This window comes from Sciurus vulgaris (genome assembly GCF_902686455.1).
Source record: "Sciurus vulgaris genome assembly, chromosome: 3".
In the NCBI taxonomy this organism is placed as follows: Eukaryota; Metazoa; Chordata; class Mammalia; order Rodentia; family Sciuridae; genus Sciurus; species Sciurus vulgaris.
In genome coordinates, this window is record NC_136463.1 from 73,733,391 (window position 1) to 73,752,809 (window position 19,419).

At 39.7% G+C, this 19,419-nt stretch overlaps 1 protein-coding gene across 2 annotated transcripts; it reads left to right on the forward strand.

The window, feature by feature from the left end:
* The first annotated feature begins 11 nt into the window (after positions 1–11).
* On the forward strand, positions 12–13,033 carry POLR2D (RNA polymerase II subunit D). Of its 2 annotated transcripts, XM_079130539.1 has the most exons (4): positions 12–162; positions 7,691–7,871; positions 10,517–10,612; positions 12,489–13,033. In XM_079130539.1, exons 1-4 carry the CDS (start codon positions 90–92, stop codon positions 12,565–12,567), a joined length of 429 nt encoding a protein of 142 aa, XP_078986665.1. In that variant the 5' UTR covers positions 12–89; the 3' UTR covers positions 12,568–13,033. The 2 variants fall into 2 exon arrangements, with proteins under 2 accessions (XP_078986665.1, XP_078986666.1); XM_079130540.1 differs by lacking the exon at positions 10,517–10,612.
* Positions 13,034–19,419: the final 6,386 nt, after the last annotated feature.

Below are 19,419 nucleotides of genomic sequence, written 5' to 3' on the forward strand. Positions count from 1 at the left end.
GCCTCACCCGTGCCCCACCCTTTCCGAGGCGGAAGCCGGCAGCTCCACGCTTCCGTTTCCGACAGTCTGTGGTAGTATGCGGTTCGGCGATGGCGGCCGGCGGCAGTGATCCGCGGGCGGGCGACGTGGAAGAGGACGCTTCACAGCTTATCTTTCCCAAAGGTGAGGCACGGGGCCGCTTGATTCTTCCCGCCACTTCACGTGGTCGCTGAAGGCCTGGGGTTCTCAGCTTTGTTCAAGATGCCTCAGCAAGCTGTGGGGGTTGGTTTCCCGCGCGACGTGAAGCAACGAACTGGGACGCCGACCCTTGAGGACCGTTCCCCCGCCAGCACAGTTGGACCCTGGTCTGTCTTTTGCATAATGGCTTGTGGAGAGGGCCACTCCCCGATCCTTGGAGTCCTTGGCAGTCAACTTCGCTCTTTCTGGCGGCCTCTTACCTTTTTTGTGGGAGGGAGGGGTACCAGGTATTGAACCCAAGAGCGCTCAACCACTAAGCCACGTCCCCGGCCCTTTTTAATGCTTTATTTTGAGACAGGGCCTCGCTAAATTGGCTGAGGCTGGCCTCGAACTTGCGATCCTTCTGTCACGGCCTCCTGAGTTATGGGATTACAGACGTGCGCCACCGAACGTTAAGTAGTTACTTTATCTGTTAACATCCTCCAGAGTGCTGGGAGATAAAGCCGTACATTAAGTGGTCAAGACGGATTTTTTTTCTTTTACTGTTTTTGTTTACTTATTTATTTTGTGATGCTGGGGATTGAACCCAGGTTCTCGAGTACTGGCCAAGTGCTCTCATCACTGAGCTACATACTTAGTCCTGAATAGGTTTTAATCCGTAATATTGCAGTAGAGAAACCTGTAAAGATTGTACAGAACTTCTTGTCCTTTTTAAAGGGAGAGTGAAGGAATAGAAAGGGGATGAGCACAGAGTCAGGTAAGTGAAACATCACAAAATGGGAAAGGGAAGGTTGTTCCTTTATAAGACCCTGCTGGCCTTGATAACTGGCATAGGCTCCTACTGTCCTAGAGACTCAGAAATGGGCCATATCTTCAGATGTTATTTGGAACAAACTACAATTTTTTTTGTCAGTCTCAACTTTTCTCAGGCAGACACTTAAGAGAGTCATCCTAGGAATGCAGTCTTGAGCTGTTAGAAACCATTTTAATATTTCGTTCAAATCTTTATCAGGGGGGTTGAGGTTTAGTCAAGAAGACTCAGAAACTGGATGAGGTGATGCATACTTACAATCCCAGAGACTTAGGAGACTGAGGCAGGAGGATCAAAAGTAGGAGGCCAGTCTGGGCAACTTAACAAGACCCTGTCTCAAAATAATAAGGGCTGGGGATGTAGTAGATGAGTAGAGAGCCCCTGGGTTCAACCCCCAGCACTAGGGGAAGTGTAGGTGAAGAAGGCTTAGGAACCTAGAGTTTGGTCTAGAAGAGAATCCTTATCAGATGCTAACAAGTAAATCACCTGGCTATTAGGTTACTTCCTCTGTGTTGTGGGATATACTTTATTTGTGATTTAGAAACCTAAATCTGCAGGAAGGTTTTAAAAAACTGTATCTTGCAGGTTCCAAAAAAAACACAAAGTAAGCAGACATCACTCATAAATAACTCCATTATTAGGGCCTTAGCAGTACCCATGGTGAACATTTCTGTTCCTTGGGACTTTTCTGTTGCTACATGTGATCACATTTAGTTTTCTTAACCTTTCAATAGGAAAGATACTATAGGTTTTCTTTTACAAATCAGAAAATTTAACCTTTAACAAATTAAGCTGTCCTGAATCACAAGGCTTATGAGTGGAGAATCTTAGATTTGAGCTTCAGATGAATAGTAGATCAATGTTTCTATTTCTGTTTGTTTATTATCCACAGGACATAGGGGAAATCCCTCTTTTGGAGAGTCTAGGAGTCTTCCTAAGGCCCACACAGGGACCTGCTTGTCAGGCAGCTTTTCACAGTTGAAACTGTTGTTATAATCATAGAGATTCCCAAACTCTCTCTGCAACCATTCAAAAGTCACTTTGTTTCATAATCTTCTCCCCCAACTATGAAGAACTCACATATATTTCTTATTCTGTTCCTAAATGTTACTGAATGTAACCGTATCAAACATGGATTTTAGGAAATATAATTCCTTTCATGTTTCTTTCAAACTGGAAAGCACCCTGAAAATACTGTTTAGCAATACATGCTTACTTTTCAGTTTTGTGGGTTTATCATCTTCCTAGTTAAGGTAACATAAGCATTCACAAAGATGAAAGCAAGACATTCCCTCTTGTATGAAAATGTGCTCTTCTTCCTGAAATTTCCCATATTTTAGCTGTAGGCAGCTTGAGGGAAGAAGGGGGCATTTTATTCATTTGTGACCATTCTCTGTTATACGAGGTTAGAGCCATGTTCTGTGGGGCTTGAAGCTGGTACAATTTGGCTGGTACATAAAAAATCTAATGCAGGAGCAGCTTTCATTTTCTCAAGGTAAACATAGTGCTGAGGCTTCTTTCAGGTCTTAGCAAGAGGCTCATGCAGAGGAAGAGCTGGGAATCTTAAACTTCAGTCGCTTTATGGAGTAGATAAACTCATCTTTTGGGTAATGCTGATCTGAGACAGTAAAGGAAAGAGATCTTGACACAGGTATAACATCTGTTAAGAAGCAAACGAAATTTGATAATTCCCCAGGGTACGGGGATGAAGGGAGTCAAGGGGAAAAGTATAGAAAATCTCCAGAGAAGGTAATACCTAAGCTCCATAATGTACCCAGCATCTAGCAGAAACTTATGTTTATTGACTGAAAGAGTGTGCACTGAGGATTTCTTCAGATTTCAGAGATGGATTTATCTTGCCTAATAAGCAGATAAGTTTGTTCTACAAATATGCTGATTAAACCACTTTAAAAAAAAATCTCATTTCTTAATTTTAATTATGAGGTGAAGACATTGACTGTTTTCATTCTCTACAGCACTAAATTTGTCTGTGCTTAAGTTAACTGTACTTGGTAGGCACCATACTGTAAAGGACTGATTCATGCTAACACTTTTTAAATGTAAAAGCACAAAATAAAAGAACGCTCCAGTTTTTAAAACGAGGAAATGAAAGTGTGGAACAAACTGTGGTGAGGGTTCTGGTTCATGATGGAACACGCCATGTAGCATGCTGCACACAGCGCTGCTCCTGAGAGCAGACCTCTCAGAGGCTGTCAGAGTCACTGGCTGGTTGAAGATGTTAGCATGATGCATGCATTCATGCAAAACACCAAAACAAGAAGATTGAGATGTTTGGAACTTCGGGAAAACTGTTAGATCTCAATCTTTGCACAAGATGTCAGACTGAAAACACAAAATTTAAATTCTTTAAAATGTGGATTTATATTCATTACTATAAATGAAGAAACTCATTTCAAGAGCACATTTTCTCTCAGTTAAGAGGCAGTATGAAGGCTTTATGACAGACATCAAAACATTTAAAAGCTAAGCAACCAGAACAAATACACACCTGATTTATTTTCGGTAATACTTGAGATCATTTTTTTAACTCAGGCCAGTATTTGCAAAGTTTCACTAAAATATGGAGGGGATCTATAAGATTGCATTGATGTCAATTTCCTGGTTTTGATATTTCATGTTATACTAGAATTTAATGTCAGATATTATCTTTGAGGGAAGTTAACTGCATAAGAACTATCTGTACTATAATTATAATTATATTACAATCATAATTAGCCTATAATTATATTACAGTAAAAAGTTTAAAAATTTAAAAAATACAAAGTAAATAGGGGAGACACTTCAGTAGTATTCTCTTGTCTTAAAAGTTATTGCATCTAGGGCTGGAGATGCGACTCAGTGATAGTGTACTTGCCTAGTATGTGTAAGGACCCTGGGTTCAATCCCTAGTACCTTAAAAAAAAAAATTTAATATGCACAATAAAAAGTGAAACTCCATACACTTTTCACGCAGAGGAACCTACTGTAAATAGTTAAGTGCTTATTCTTCCATATTAACTTTATGCTTACAGAAACATACATAGAGGCTATAAGTGTAACTCAGGTAGTAGAGCACTTGTCTACCATGCGAGGCACTGAGTTCTATCCCTACCACTGCACAAGAAAATAAAGAAAGAAGCATACCACTCACCCCCACACAAATGGGATGGGGTTGCAGCTCAGTTGTAGAGTCCTTGCCTACTATGTGCTAGGGTTTGGGTTCAATCCAAAGCACTGCCAAAAAAAAAATTGCTACAGGAATTCTATAATCAAAATTAGACCACATACTTTATAGAAATTTTAATTTTTTAATATTTATTTTGTGATATCAGGGGTTGAATCCAGGAGTGCTCTACCACTATGTTACATTCCCTGCTCTTATCATTTTTTATTTTGAGACAGAGTCAAAGCCCTCAAACTTGTGATCCTCCTGCCTCAGTCTCCTGAGTAGCTGGGATTGCAGGTGTGTACTACAGCACCCAGATCTGTCTACTTATTTTAAAGGTCAGACAGTTCTTTCTGGTTGTACCATAATCTGTCTTTCAATAGTTAGACATTCAGGTTGCTTCCAATTTTGTATTTTATAGAATGGAGGTTTAGTTTTTCCATGGGATAAAATCATGGACATTTTTGGTGAAATGGAAATAGGTGCTTATTTTTTAATGGTACAATAACTAAACAGGAGATGGTTTCCTAATTTCATGGTAAGGTGGTTTTTTTATACTTAGTTTTAAAATTTGGTTTCTTTTTACATTCTGAAAATATTTGTTTTGGTTAATTCAGCATCTGATACACATGATTTATTTTTATTTATTTATTTATTTATTTTTGGGTGCTGGGGATTGAACCCAGGGCCTTGTGCTTGCAAGGCAAGCACTCTACCGACTGAGCTTTCTGCCCAGCGCCCACATGATTTATTGACTTAGATATAATTAGTTCTTAATTCCTATCAGTTAACAGTGTCAGAGTTCTCAATAACTGTTAACCTTTTCAGCTGATATAGGCATATAAAATGTTTATTATGTATTTTAGAATATATAGAGAGAATCAAGGAAACCATTGCTATAGAATGTAAACAATCATGTGATATTTCACTGTGGGACTGTAAGGGTAGATAAGATCACAAAGATGAATATTTTCAGTATTAGGTCTTAAATATATTTACCCCCAAATAAAATCTGCCTATATTTATACACAAGTAGCAGTAACGATTGATTAGGAAATAGGCCTTTTTTTTTTTTTTCCAAAAAGGGATTATATGACCCTAGTCACTTCCTCCCCCACCTAAAGAAATCCCCTAAACCATTTTGTACCAGAGTGAAAAAATATGCAGAATAAGAAGAACATTTATGGCTGGATGAAGTGGTACACACCGTAATCCCAGCAGCTTGGAAGGTTAAGGCAGCCTTAACAACTTAGTGAGGCCCTAAGCAACTCAGTGAGACCCTATCTCTAAATAAAATATAAAAATAAGGGCTAGGGATATGACTCAGTGGTTAAGTGCTCCTTGGTTCAGACTCACATACACAAACACACACAAGACCATCCATGGGCTCGGGGTATACTTCAGTGGTAGAACAATTACCTAGCATGTACAGGACCCTGGGTCTGAACCCAGCACTCCCCCAAAATTATAAAAAAATGCCACTTGTCTGAAACTGTCATTAGTAGTTGTAATGAGCTAGGTGTAGTGGCAAATGCATATAATCATAGCAACTTGGGGAGGAGGCTGAGACAGGAGAATCAGAAGTTTGAGGCCATGCTATGGCAATCTAGTAAGACCCTATTCGAAAATAAAAATAAAATACCAGCTGCTTTCTCTTGTTTTCAGGGAGCAGGTAGTGGCAGTGTTGTCAGTTGTCCCTCTCACTTCAGAGTTTTGGTCTTAGAGTCCTGATATTTGATGCCTTCTCCCCTAATTGCTTGAAGCATTAGTTTCTTCACCTGAACTTATACCTCAGAGGATTGAAGATGAAAAGTAGTAAAGTTCTGGTACATAATAGGTATTCAGTGTGGGATATCTCCTGTAATAGGTTTAGAGACTGGAAAAGATTATGTCCTGAGGTTCTTCTTTTTCAAACTTTGCTGCCCTCAAGTGGAAAAACAGCTTTTGAGTACTTATATTCGGCAGCACTAAGTGCCTTTCTAATACAAATACTGTTTTCTCCTTTTCTCCATGTGGACTGTCACTGTTGGGAAGGAGAATGAAGCTCCTGTAACCTGACTTAAGATATGGGAAGGAAGGGGTTGGGTTAGGGTAGAGTGCTTGTCAGCACTGCAAAAAAAAAAAAAAAAAAAAAAAAGAAAGAAAGAAATGGGAAGGAAGGCTTAACTCTGATGGAGGTATTAGTGATTTCTCTATTAGTAAGCATACCCAAATCACCTTTAAATTCCATAGATTTTCCTTACCATTGCTTCCTCTTCCTTGGTGTGGGATTATAAACATGAATTCATGTTTGTAAATGGTTCCTGTTTTGGAGGAAATCACAAGAAAGGGAAAGGCAGATAAAAAACAGTTGTAATACTTTGAGATAAGTATTAGGAACATATTGTCCTATACAAATGATTTTTCCAAGGGAATAGTAGCATTTTTATAACAGTGTTATTCTGAAAATATAGGAAAAGGTTGCTCTGTGTATGTGTGTGTGTGTGTGTGTGTGTGTGTGTGTGTGTGTGTGTGTGTGTGTAATTTCTTTGGTTCTGGGGATTGGGCCCAGGGGTGCTTTACCACTGAGTACATCCACAGTTTTTATTTTTGAGACAGGGTCTTGCTAAGTTGCTAATGGTCTTTCTTAAGTTGCCAAGACTAGCCTTGAACTTGGAATTCTACTGCCTTAGCTTTGTGAGTTGCTGGGATTATAGGCATGTGCCACTATGCCCAGCATGGTTGCTATATATTATAGGAAGTAGTCATAGATTTTTTTTTTTAGCCCTATTTTTTTTTTTTAAGATTGCTTGTAATAGGTTTGTGCAGGCACTAAAATAGAACTTGGGGTACATTGTTAATGTGTGTTTCCAGACCCTTGGCATTTACTTATTTTTAATATAGAATTTTAGTTGTAGATAGACACAATAACTTTATTTATTTTTATGTGATGCTGAGGATTGAACCCAGTGCCTCACACCTTAGGTAAGTGTTCTATCACTGAGCTATAACCCTAGCCGTGTTGGCACTTCTTAACATGTAACAGTTCCTAAAATTGAGAGTACAATATTAGCATTGTTAGAACTATAAAGATTATGAGTTTATACAGGCTAGAGAGAAATAATTTTTTTTTCAAATGTTGCTCAGGGCCTTGCTAAATTACTGAGGCTGATCTTGAACTTGCATCCTCCTGTCTCAGCCTCCTGAGTTACTGGGAATACAGGCGTGGGCCACCATGCCTGGCAAGAAATAATTCTTAATGGTCTTTGATTTTAAATCAGTAAGTGGTCCAATTAGAATAAGGATGTGTTGCTATTTAATAGCATGTTCAGGTCAGATTCTTTGGTGTCAGAAAATGTCTAGCCCAAATGAGCTAAATTTTAATATCATGAATTCTACTGTTCCTGTAGTAGGTAAGTGTGAATAAAAATAAAGATGTGGAGTAGAAAAGCCCCTGGGTTTCTGCAGAATAGGACAATGTTCAAATGCAAAATGGACATTTATAATCTGACTTTGGAGGAATATTTTCAGCTGACATTTATGCTTTTCACAAATAGAGTTTGAAACAGCCGAGACTCTTCTAAATTCAGAAGTTCATATGCTTCTGGAGCATCGAAAGCAACAAAATGAGAGTGCAGAGGATGAGCAGGAACTCTCAGGAGTCTTCATGAAAACTTTAAACTATACTTCCCGTTTCAGTCATTTCAAAAATCGAGAGACCATCGCAAGTGTCCGTAGGTGAGTGCCAAAAGAATGTTTATATTAATCCAGACCACTGGACATCTGCAGGTAGAATGCTATCCTTCCTGCCTTTTTAAATCTGTATTGGGGATTGAACCTATGAATGCTTCACCACTGAGCTCTGTCTCCTCTATTTGCATTCCTTTTTATTATTTATTTATTTTTTTAAAATGGAATCTTGCTAAGTTACTAAGGACTTGCTAAATTGAGAGGCTGGCCTCCAACTTGATCTTCCTGTCTAAGCCTTCTGGGTTGCTGGGATTACAGATGTGCATCACCTCGTAGGCCCCTTCTCCCTTTCCCAGGCACCAGTGAGTTTAATGTAAATAAAATAATGTCTGATAAAAATTTATAAATTAAGCCAGGAATCTAGCTCAATGACAGAGCACTTAATTAGCATGTGGGAGGCCCTAGGTTTGACCCACAGCATTCCCCCCAATTTCTTTCTTTCTTTTTTTGTAGTAGGGATTGAACCCAGAGGTGCTTTACCTCTGAGCCATTAAACCACTTCCCCAGCCCTTTTTGTTTTTTATTTCGAGATAAGGTCTCACTAAGTTGCTGAGGCTGCTTTTGAACTTGGCAATCCTCCTGCCTCAGGTTCCTAATCCATTGTGCCTAGCCAAAAAAAAATTAGTTTTTAGTTTTTTATAGTTGTAGATGAACAGCATGCCTTTATTTGTTTTCATTTTTTTTATGTGGTGCTAAAGGATCGAACTCAGTGCTCACACATGCTAGGCAAGCTCTCTGCCACTGAGCTATGGCCTCAGTTACCGCCCTGCCCCCCCCCCCCCGCCCCCAATTTTGTTTTAATTGCTTATAAGACCAAAATTCCCTTTGGCCATTTTTTTAAAATTTATTTTTGTACTAGGGATTGGACCCAGGGATCTTTAACCACTGAGCCGTATCCGCAGCCCCTTTTTTTTTTTGTTTTGAGATAGGGTCTCACTAAGTTGATTAGGGCCTCCCTAAGTTGTTGATGCTGGCTTGGAACTTGGAATTCTTCTGCCTCAACCTCTGTCATGGGAAGACAGACATGTGCCACCATGCCTGGCCCCTTTGGCCGCTTTTGTTTTGGATGCTGGGGATCGAACCCAGGGTCTCTAGCATGTTAAACACATGGTATAACATTGAGAAATACCACTGAGCTACACTGTCCACCCCTAAGAACTATTTATTTAACTTTATTTAGTTTTTTTAAAAATTTTAAGTGGTGCTGAGGATCAAACCTAATGTCTTACACATGCTAGGCAAGTGCCCTACCACTGAGCCAGAACCCCAGACCCCTTACAACTATTTTTAATGACCAAAGATAACCCCAAAGATTTAGTAGTAATTAAATATATTGTGGTAATTCCATTTTAAGCATATTATAATTAAAAATGTAGTAAAAATTGAAACTAGCAGATGTTCATATGTTTGATATACAGAAAATGGTGAGAAAACTAAGACATACTCTGAGGGCTGGGGTGTAGCTTAGTGGTAGAGTGCTTGCCTAGCATAGGTGAGGGTTCAATTTCCATTACTGAAAGAAACCACCAAGGAGTGGTAGTAATATTTTATTGGTCATGGTGGCATATGCCTATAATCCCAGCAGTTTGGGAAACTAAGGCAGGAGGATTGCAAGTTCCAGGCAGACCTCAACTAGAGATGTAGGTCAGTGATCAAGTGACCTTGGGGTCAATCCCCAGTACCAAAAATAAAATAAATAAAAAGAACAAAGGACAAAAGGATACCCACACAGAAATCAATCAGATGCTCAAAGAAGTATGCATTTGAGGATGTTTCTGAAGAAAAAACAAATCCTTTTTTCCTATTGACTTAGTCACTCAACACATTTGACACCAGATATGTGAGGAGTTTTTCCCCACACACCAAGCAGTTCAATACCAGCTGTTATTCAGTTCTATTCTGACATTCTTCTTGGAGAATGTCAGACCTCACAGGTTAAGGACTTAATGCCTCAAAACTGCCCACCCGCCTTCAGAAGTCAGTTGCAAGTCCCAGGTTGTGACTTAAATGTCTGATCCATGTCGTTTTCCTTGGTGGTTCCCATGACCCCTTCCTTAAGTTAGATTTATTTGTTAAAAACTGCCCATAGAACTCGGGTAGTCAGTTTACTTTTGTTTATCCATTTATTACAAAGGCTGTTTTTAAACAGTCAGATAAATACATAGGACAAGGTTCTGAAAGTTCCCAAGCACAGGATCTTCTGTCTCCTTGGAGTTGAGAGGTGATATCCTCTTGGCACATGGCTATGTTCTTATTTACCAGCATGGAAACTCTGAACACTGTTCTTTCTAGTTTTTGTGGAGGCTTCATTATGTAGGCATGATTGGTCACAATATTATGCATTGGTGATTAACTCAACTTTTAGCTCCTCTCCCTCAGACAGTAAGGGTAGGAGGGGCTGAAATTCCAACCCCCTAATCGCATGATTGGCTCCTTTGGCAACCAGCTCCCCATGGAGCCCACCAATATTTGCCTTACTAGAACAAGTTTATATTCAAAAACAGAAAAATGAGGTTTGGAGATATAGGGTACTAGTTGAGCATAGGCTTTGCACACATAAAGCCATGTGTGATCTTCCTTTTTTCTGTTGATCATTCTTTTTTGTTGGTTTTGTTTTCCCTTCCTGTGATTAGCTTGCTGCTCCAGAAAAAACTGCATAAGTTTGAGTTGGCCTGTTTGGCCAACCTTTGCCCAGAGACTGCTGAGGAGTCCAAGGCTCTGATTCCAAGGTTAGTACCAGTTGAGATGAATTATGTGTGTATTGGATAAATTCCTACAAATAGAACCACTGTGTCTAAAAGGTGTATGCATTTAACATTTGGATAGATAACCACCAACGTTGAATGAGAGTGTTTTTTTTGAACTTGTGATCCTCCTGCCTCAGTCTCCTGAGCTGCTGGGATTACTGGCTTGTGCTACTACTCGAGAATGCCTTTTTAATAGTGTATGAGAAAATGATGGTTCTATACCACAGAGTGCAAGTAAGAATATGGAACAGCTGAAACTCATATATATTGATGCTAATATTGCAGATTAGTACAATTACTGTGGAAAGCAATTTGACTATGTCTAGTAAAGTTAAAGGTGAATGTATCCCCTAACCCAAAAAGCCATTCCTGGGTACATGTCCTGAAGATATATCACTCAAGTTTAGGAGACATGTATTCCAGTGTTTATTGCTGGTTATAGCACAAATTGGACAACAACGTATCAGTCAACAAGAGAGTAAATGAATCTTTTTATGGTCATGCAATGTTTATTGTACATCAGTGAAAAAAAAACTAAAACATCATGAAATAACATCAACACATGCCAGAATGAATTTGGACAGAAAAAATTGCAGAAGAATATGTGTAGTATGATGTCATTTCTTTTTTTGGTGCCCCCACCCCCCTTGTTTTTTATCAAGTTAATGAAAACAGGTCTTTATTAACTTTTTTTTTTTTTTTTTTGGGTGCTGGGGATCGAACCCAGGGCCCTGTGCTTACAAGGCAAGCACTCTACCGACTGAGCTATCTCCTCAGCCCCTTTATTAACTTTTAATATCAGAAAAACAAAGCTCTTAAAAATATTTATAGCAAATATACCAGTGCTTTGGCCATCTTAAGTTTAAGACCCTTTGTCATAGAATATGTTTTTGTTTTTGTTTTTGCAATGCTGGGGATTGAACTCATGGCCTTGTGCATGCAAGGCAAGCACTCTATCAACTGAGCTATATTCCCAGCCCCAAATAACATGTGGTTTTAAACGTTATTCATATTGAATTTATAATCTTATAACTTCCCTAAAAATACAAAACAAGAATATAGTAAAATTAGCAAATGCTAAAGCATATTGATAATTTATTATTCTTAAGTTTGTGGTTTTTAGAATAGTACACATACCTAATGTATGTTGATGCCCTGGCTTGTTAGTTGCAATGCACAATGCAAGAAAATACATGCCATCCATTTTTTTTTTTTTTTTATGCTTTGAGACAGGTTCTTGCTAAGTTGTCTAGGGTCTCACTAAGCTGCTGAGAATGGCCTTGAATTGCAGTCCTCTTACCTCAGCCTCCCAACTTGCTGAGATTATAGACATGCACCACCATGCCTGACCCAGTACTATTTCTTACAAAGTCTAAAACCAGGACTGTGTAGTTCATTGATAGAGTGGGAGCTTAATTACCAGGACCAGGAAAAAAAAAAAAATTTTTTTTAAGTAATAAAGTTTAAAAACATAAACTTTGAAAACTTATGTTCTATATCACTTATGGATACATGTAGTATATGTACAGTAAAAATATGTGGGAATGATAAATGCCAAATTTAGGACAGTGATTATTTCTGGGGAAGGAAAGGGAGAAGTATTGGGTTGGACCCTCAATTGTTCTGTTATAGTTAGGAAAGATAAGTCAAATAGGGTTAATTGTTAAGGCCCTTATATGTATCTTTTATGTATTCAAAATATGTTATAATGTTCTCACAAGGAAAAGTAGAAAAGAAATACAGTTGAAAGGTAAAGGTACAGGAGATATAGATAAATGCTGGGAGATGAGCATGCCTCAAATACGAGTGGGGAAATTGTCAGTTGCTAAGGCAGTCGTGTTTTTTGGTTCTCTTGCAGCCTAGAGGGGCGGTTTGAAGATGAGGAACTGCAGCAGATTCTTGATGATATCCAGACAAAGCGCAGTTTTCAATATTAATCTCCAAACTTCACTCAGCTTCTTGGGAGAACCATGTTCCAGCACAACACCACCCTCTCAGGGGCTGGGTCTGCCTTGCACAGAACTATTGGAGAAGACATTTGGATTTCATGAAGAGGACAGCCTATCTTGGTGTGGGTTTAGGTTGCTGTTTCAAATTTGACTGTTAGACCATAATGACCATGTAATCTTAAAGCAGCCTTGTAGTGACTGCCTAAGCTTGCTGCTGGGAAGGGTGAGGGTGGGGTGTTATATAAGCCACACTGTTGACTATCTCATACTGTGATTTTGGACCCCACATTTTTATTCATAACATTTCATATTTTGAAATTTTGTGTTTGTAGTTTTTGAAACTAAAGTAGAACATAGAAGACTTCTGTAGGGAAAGAACAGTCTTACCTAGATGCAAAAGGAAGAATTAAGCCAGACCAATATCATTGTTTCAAATTATTAAAGGAAGGGTGTGAGTGTTAATAACTGTGAGAGCCTTGCCATCCTTGTGCCTAATCCAGGAAACATGGAGGAGGCATTTCATGGGAAGTAGTTACACCTGGGTGTAACTGTGCCATGAGGTGTGCTCTTTAGCCTGGAGATAGACAGATATTTTGCCTCTTTTTCCTTGGGCGGTATTACAGAATATGGATAAGTAGCAGCCCACAGAACTCATTTGTCACCGAGTTAAAATTTTTTTCTTCAGTTGGGCACTGACACACACCTGTATTTCCAACCACTTGGGAGGCAAAGGCAGGAGGACCACTTAAATGCAGGAGTTCAAGACCAACTTAGGCAATGTAGCAAGACCTTGTCTCGAGAGAAATTGGAGGGGTAGAGATGTAGCTCAGTGGTAGAGCACTCACCATGCATGTGAAAGGCCCTGGATGCCATTCCAGCACAGAAAAAAATAATATTTTCTTTCATAGATAAGACTTGAAGGTCTGAACTCTTTGAAGTCTTTTTCTCTTATGGGGCATCCATTTCAACCTCTCACTTGCTATTTAGCAACAGGTGTTCTGTGATGGGGTTGATTTGGATGGAGGCAATAAGACCCTTCCTGAGCCACTGCAGTGAAGTCACTGAACCTGAGGCAAGTAGTATATGCTAATAGCCAAACATTGTAGCTATGATTTTTCTGAAGGGAAATATTTGTGTTTTCTTCACAGTTAAAATTTTTTTCTTTCTGACACTTTGTATATGAACTCGTGATCCTAAGAGGAAAGTGGGGAAAGAACAAAGTTGGTTTTAAAAGTCAAAATAGTTTTGTCAGGTGAGGTGGTACATGCCTGTAATCTCAGTGACTCAGGAGGCTTGGTCAGGAGGATTGCAAAATCAAGTCCAGCCTCAGCAACTAGGTGAGACCCTGTCTCAAAATTAAAAAAAAAAAAAAAAAAAAGTGGTTAACTCAGTGGTAGAGTGCCCAGCATGTGGGAATTCCTCAATTCTGCAAAAACACTACCAACAAAAAACCCTACTGAAGCCTATGGGGATATGTGAGTAGATTTTTTTCAGCTTCTTGTTATGAGCAGTAAATCTGAAAAATAAGTGTTCAATATATATTTACCCAACTAATTACAGACATGGTACATTATAGAGACAGGTGGAAAGCCTAACAAATACTCAGGAGTTGAGACTTTTCATTGAGGGCAAAGTCTAGAAATCCATCAGGTGGAGAAGTTGGGGAAGGACATTCTAGTTCTTTGGTGCTGGGGATGGAACTCGGATAACCATTCTACCACTAGCCTATATACTTTGTCCCCTAAATTTATTTTAAAAAGCTCTCTTTCAACCTTGCTTTAAATCTTGCCACTTTGTTGATCAGCTTTTAAAAATTCCATGATTTTTAAGGTTTTTAATTTTTACATAATAGAGTTTTTCATCTACTTCATCTATCACTGCAGTTCTAAAAAGCATTGTTTTTCAGCTGGGTGTGGTGGTACATGCCTGTAATCCCAGCAGCTTGGGAGGCTGAGGTAGGAGAATCATGAGTTCAAAGCCAGGCTCAGCAAATTGGCAAGATCCTGTCCCTGTCCTTGTCTCTAAATAAAATATAAAAGGGGTTGGGGATGTCGCTCAGTGGTTAAGTGCCTCTGGGTTCAATCCCTGGTAGCAAAAAAACAAAAACAAACATTGGTTTTCAAATATCATTGCTTACAGTTACCTCTGAATAAGATGTTGAAGCTTGCATTAACAAGACAATGCAATTAATGACATGGGTGGCCACAGACTTGTGTTTATATGGCTGAGGAGACAGGCTGGTCTTGAATTTACAAGAACATCAGTCAGTAAATTTGAAAGTATTTCTCTAACTGACCCACATTTATTAGAATAACAAAAGATTACAAAACTGGGAGCTTTAAAAGTGTTATCAAAGTGTCCCAGTCGTGGTGGAGTAAAATATGGACTCTTTAAACAATGATAATACCATACAACCCTACATAATATTGCACAGAGCAACTTCTTGCAAAACTGGGATACTTTAGGGTCTAGTCCAAACTAACTTTAGAAAACTAGACTGTCAATAAAATTTTCAATAAACAGGTGGTTTCAAAAATATTTAATAACCTAGGGACCACTGGCCTTAGTGCTTGTTTTCAGGCATTAACTAATTGCTAGTTTATGGTGAGGTCCTAGGGAAATGGGGTGGCCAGAGATAATTTATGGAGGTTATTTCAGTCTTAATTACCAATATAGTCTTTGGGTTCTGTTTGAATCACTTCCCTTACTCTCTCCCTGCTCTTACGCTCCTTAATACCTCATTATTTGCTATTTCATTAATTTTTAAAATTTATTGAGTATCCACCATATAGTTGGGGATGTAAAAGAAGAGGCCAGCTACAGTGATACATATCTAATCCTAATGACTCTAGAGGCTGAGGCTGGAGGATCACAAGTTTGAGGCCAGCCTCAGCCAACTTAGACCCTGTCACAAAAAAAGTATTTCTGGGGTTCAATCCCTAGCACTACAAAAACTGGGTAAAGCAGACCTGGTCATAATACCAGGGGTTTGGGTTTTATGCCTAGCATACCAGGGAGCTACTGGGAGACTTTAAGGAGACTTAATTAGATCTGATTTTTGCTTTAACCATGTTGTTCTGACTGCAGTATAGAAAGTGGACAGGGATTGGTGGGAGGGGAAGTACAGAAAAGGCAAGCAGGAAGGACAGTTGGGAAGCAATTGCATTAGCAATTAAGCAAAAATGGTTTGGACTGCCCAGGTGCAGTAGTGGTGCATGTCTGTGTTCCCAGTGACTTAAGAGGCTGAGGCAGGAGCATCCCAAATTCAAGTCCAGCCTCAGCAATTTAGCAAGATCCTGTCTCACAATAAAACAAAAAGGGCTGGGGATGTGGCTTAGTGGTACAGTGCCCCTGGTTCAAATAACCAATACCAGCTAAACAAGACGTGTGTGTGTGTCTTTTTTTTAAAGCAGACTTTAAAAATGTAAAAGTAATTTTAAACTAGACTGCAGGCATGGTCTGTCGATATCTGGACTAGAATGACAGCAATGGAGATGGTTACTGGTTAGATTTGCAATTTACTTTGAAGACATGTTTTTCCAATGAAGAAGCTGAAACCCAAAAATCAGTATTATTCAGTAAGCAAATTACAGAAGTATAAGTTCCAGAAATGTTTTGAATCCAGCAGGATATTAGTCAATGGGATTCCTGGAGATAGAAAAACACTTAGGACACAAGGATGAGGCATTAAGTGGATTCCAGCGGGGCATGGTGGCACATGCCTGTCTGTGATCCTAGCGACTGAGGAGGATGAAGCAGAAGGATCACCATTTCAAGGCCACCCTAGCAAGTAAGCAACTTAGACCCTGTCTCAAAAATAAAAAGGAGTGGGGAAGCACCTTTGTGTTTCCCAAACTGAAAAGGGGGGGGGGGGGGAGGAGTGATGTTCCAGTATTCCCAAAGCCAAGAGCAAAATCTGAGTTGGAGACAATCTGCCAAATGTTCCTAAAATTTCCCTAAGGGGCTAATGAAGGCAATGTAGACCAATATATATCTACCTAAAGCAGAATTTGTACCCTGACTCAGGCCATCTGACTGGGGATCCAGTGTTCCTTTTCTTCCTCAACAAACCCAGATTTGTAGTAGTGAATGCAGTACAGTGACATATACTTTTGTTGTTTTCTTAAAGATTCTGAAAATGGGCTGGGGATGTAGTTTAGTTGGTAGAATGCTTGCCTTGAGTGCATAAGGCCTTGGATTCTAATTCCCAGCAGATTCTGAATATATATCGCCGTGTGTGTGTGTGTGTGTCTCTCTCTCTCCTCCCCGCCCATATATATACTTTTTTTTTTTTTTTTTTTTTTAATGCTGCTAGGTATTGAACCTGGAGTTCTGCATATGCTGAGCCCACACTAACACTGAGTTGTCCTGTCCCCCAGCCACCTTTGGGTCTTAATTCAGGCACTTTAATTGCTTTATTGTGCTGGGGATTGAACCCCAAGACCTTGCAGGTGCTAGGTAAGCCCTATAAAAGTAAGATAAACTCATTGCCCAGAAGGCTTACCAAAGGGTGGAGAAAGCTGCATTATCTTGAGCCGATTGGAAATAGCCCAGTGGAAGGTGCTATGTGGAGCTGTATGTGCTGGGCTGGGGGTATAGTTAAATGGTAGAGGACTTATTTAGCATGTTCAAGGCCCTGGGTTCCATATCAGTATCCACCTCCTCCCACCTCCTCCTCCCTCCCCCAGCCCACGAATGCCATTACCAGATGTGACCCCTTGACCCTGGGCTAGAACCAGGGCCAAAATAATTTTTTTAAAAATATAGTTTAAAAAGATGGTGGCTTTCAGAGAGGTCATGGGTGAGAGATGATTATCTTTTCACTGTATTTCCTTTAATAACTTGAATTTTGTGCCAGATGCCAGTATTATCTATTTATTTGAAACTAAAGACCTTATTAGAGAAAATTTCAAATATACACAAAAATAAAATATGGTAAGGTCTTGGTTACCTTCATCTAACCAGTCTTGTATGTATCACCCCCCATCTCCTCTTTCTCTACCTTCAGCCCTTAGGGAGGTTTAGCTCCTTCCTTGCCAGGGTTGTTCTACCACTGACTGTACCCCAGCTCTTTTTAATTTATACTAAGGCAGGGTCTTAGTAAGTTGCAGGGGCTGGCCTTGGACTTTTGATCTTGCCTCAGCCTCCTGAGTAGTTGGAATTACAGACATGCACCACCATTACTAATTCATTTCTCTCTCTCTCTCTCCCCCCCCCTCCTTCTTCCTCCCTCCCTCCCTCTCTCTCTCTCTCCCTCTCTCTCTTTCTCTCTCTCTCTCTCTCTCTCTCTCTCTCTCTCTCTGTACTAGGGATTGAACCCAGGGGCACTTTATTTTTAATTTTGAGACAGAGTCTGTTAAGTTGCTTAGGGCCTCCTTTGATTGCTGACGCTGGCCTTGAACTTGTGATCCTCCTGCTTCAGCCTCCTAAATCACAGATTACAGACATGTGCCACCACACCCAGTTTATTTCCTTCTTTAATAAACATTCCTCAAGGGGCTGGGGTTGCAGCTCAGTAGTAGAGCACTTGCCTAGCATGAGTGACGCACTGAGTTCTATCCTCAGCACTATATAAAATTAAATGAATAAGATAAAGGTATTGTGTCCATCCTCAACTAAAAAATATATTTAAAAAAACATTCCTAAAGTCTTTAGAAGACTGGTTTAATTTTCAGAGTTGTGAGAAACTGCAAAAGTTGATTTTGACAAAATTTTGCCATTGTTCTTTTCACGGATTAGAAGACTTTCAGATGTTTTTCTCAACCATTCCTGCTGATGTCATTGGCCGGAATCATTTAAAGCAGATGCCAGAGATCTTATGTAACTCTGACATACTTCATGACATATTTAAAGCCTCATTTGAGCTACATTCCCTAACCCAGTGTATACAGGTTTTGTTCTTGCCAATTGACAACTGTTTTAAATAAAACAATAGTTAATTTGAGCCAAATATGAGAACCAAGGGTGAGGAATATGGACTGAAGTCACCCTGAATGACATGCATCCTCTGAAGTAGAAAAAGTTACATGAATGAATGTTTATAGCCAAAGAGCAAAGAAACCTGTCATTCCAGCTACTTGGGAGACTGAGGCAAGACTGTTAAATTCAAGGTCAGTCTGGGCAATATTGGGGATTCTCTAAAATCAGTAAGGCTGGGGATGTAGCTCAGTGTAGAGTATTCCTGGGTTCAGTGCCCAGTATGGGTGTGTGTGGGGTGACAAAGAACAAAGAAAATCATAAATCAATGCATTAAACAAATACATGGAGACAGGTAGCCAGGCTACAGCAAATTGGGGGAAATCTTTCCTATCGGTTTTAGATATTATAGAATTCTTAGCTTCAGTTTTGGTGGAGGCTAATGATCAAGCTTACCAATACATTCCAGGAGGTTAAGGCCTTGGGTTTGATCTCCAGCAATGAAAGGGAAAAGAAAAAAAAAGACTTTTTCCAAAGGACCCGGTTGTCTCAAGATAATTTTAGCTCTAGACATAGACATGCACAATCACAATATTCTATCAGCCTAGATCAAAACAGTCTGCAGGATCTTTTCTTGAGGGGATGGGGTGCTGGGAGTTGAACCCAGGACCTGCATGCTACAGAAGCACTCTTACCACTGAGGTACACCCCAGTCCAGAATTCAGAATCCTTAATATAGCTGTGACTTCTTTGGAGAATTTTGGCTTCAGTCTCTATAACAGTTAAACTATGACAATTCCTTGCTTCCTTTTCTCTCTCTCTCTCTCCCCTTCCTCCCTCCTTTCCTCCCTCCCTCCAATTGAACTCAGTGGTGTTTTACCACTGAGCTACATCTCCAGTCCTTCTAATTTTTTTTGGTACAGG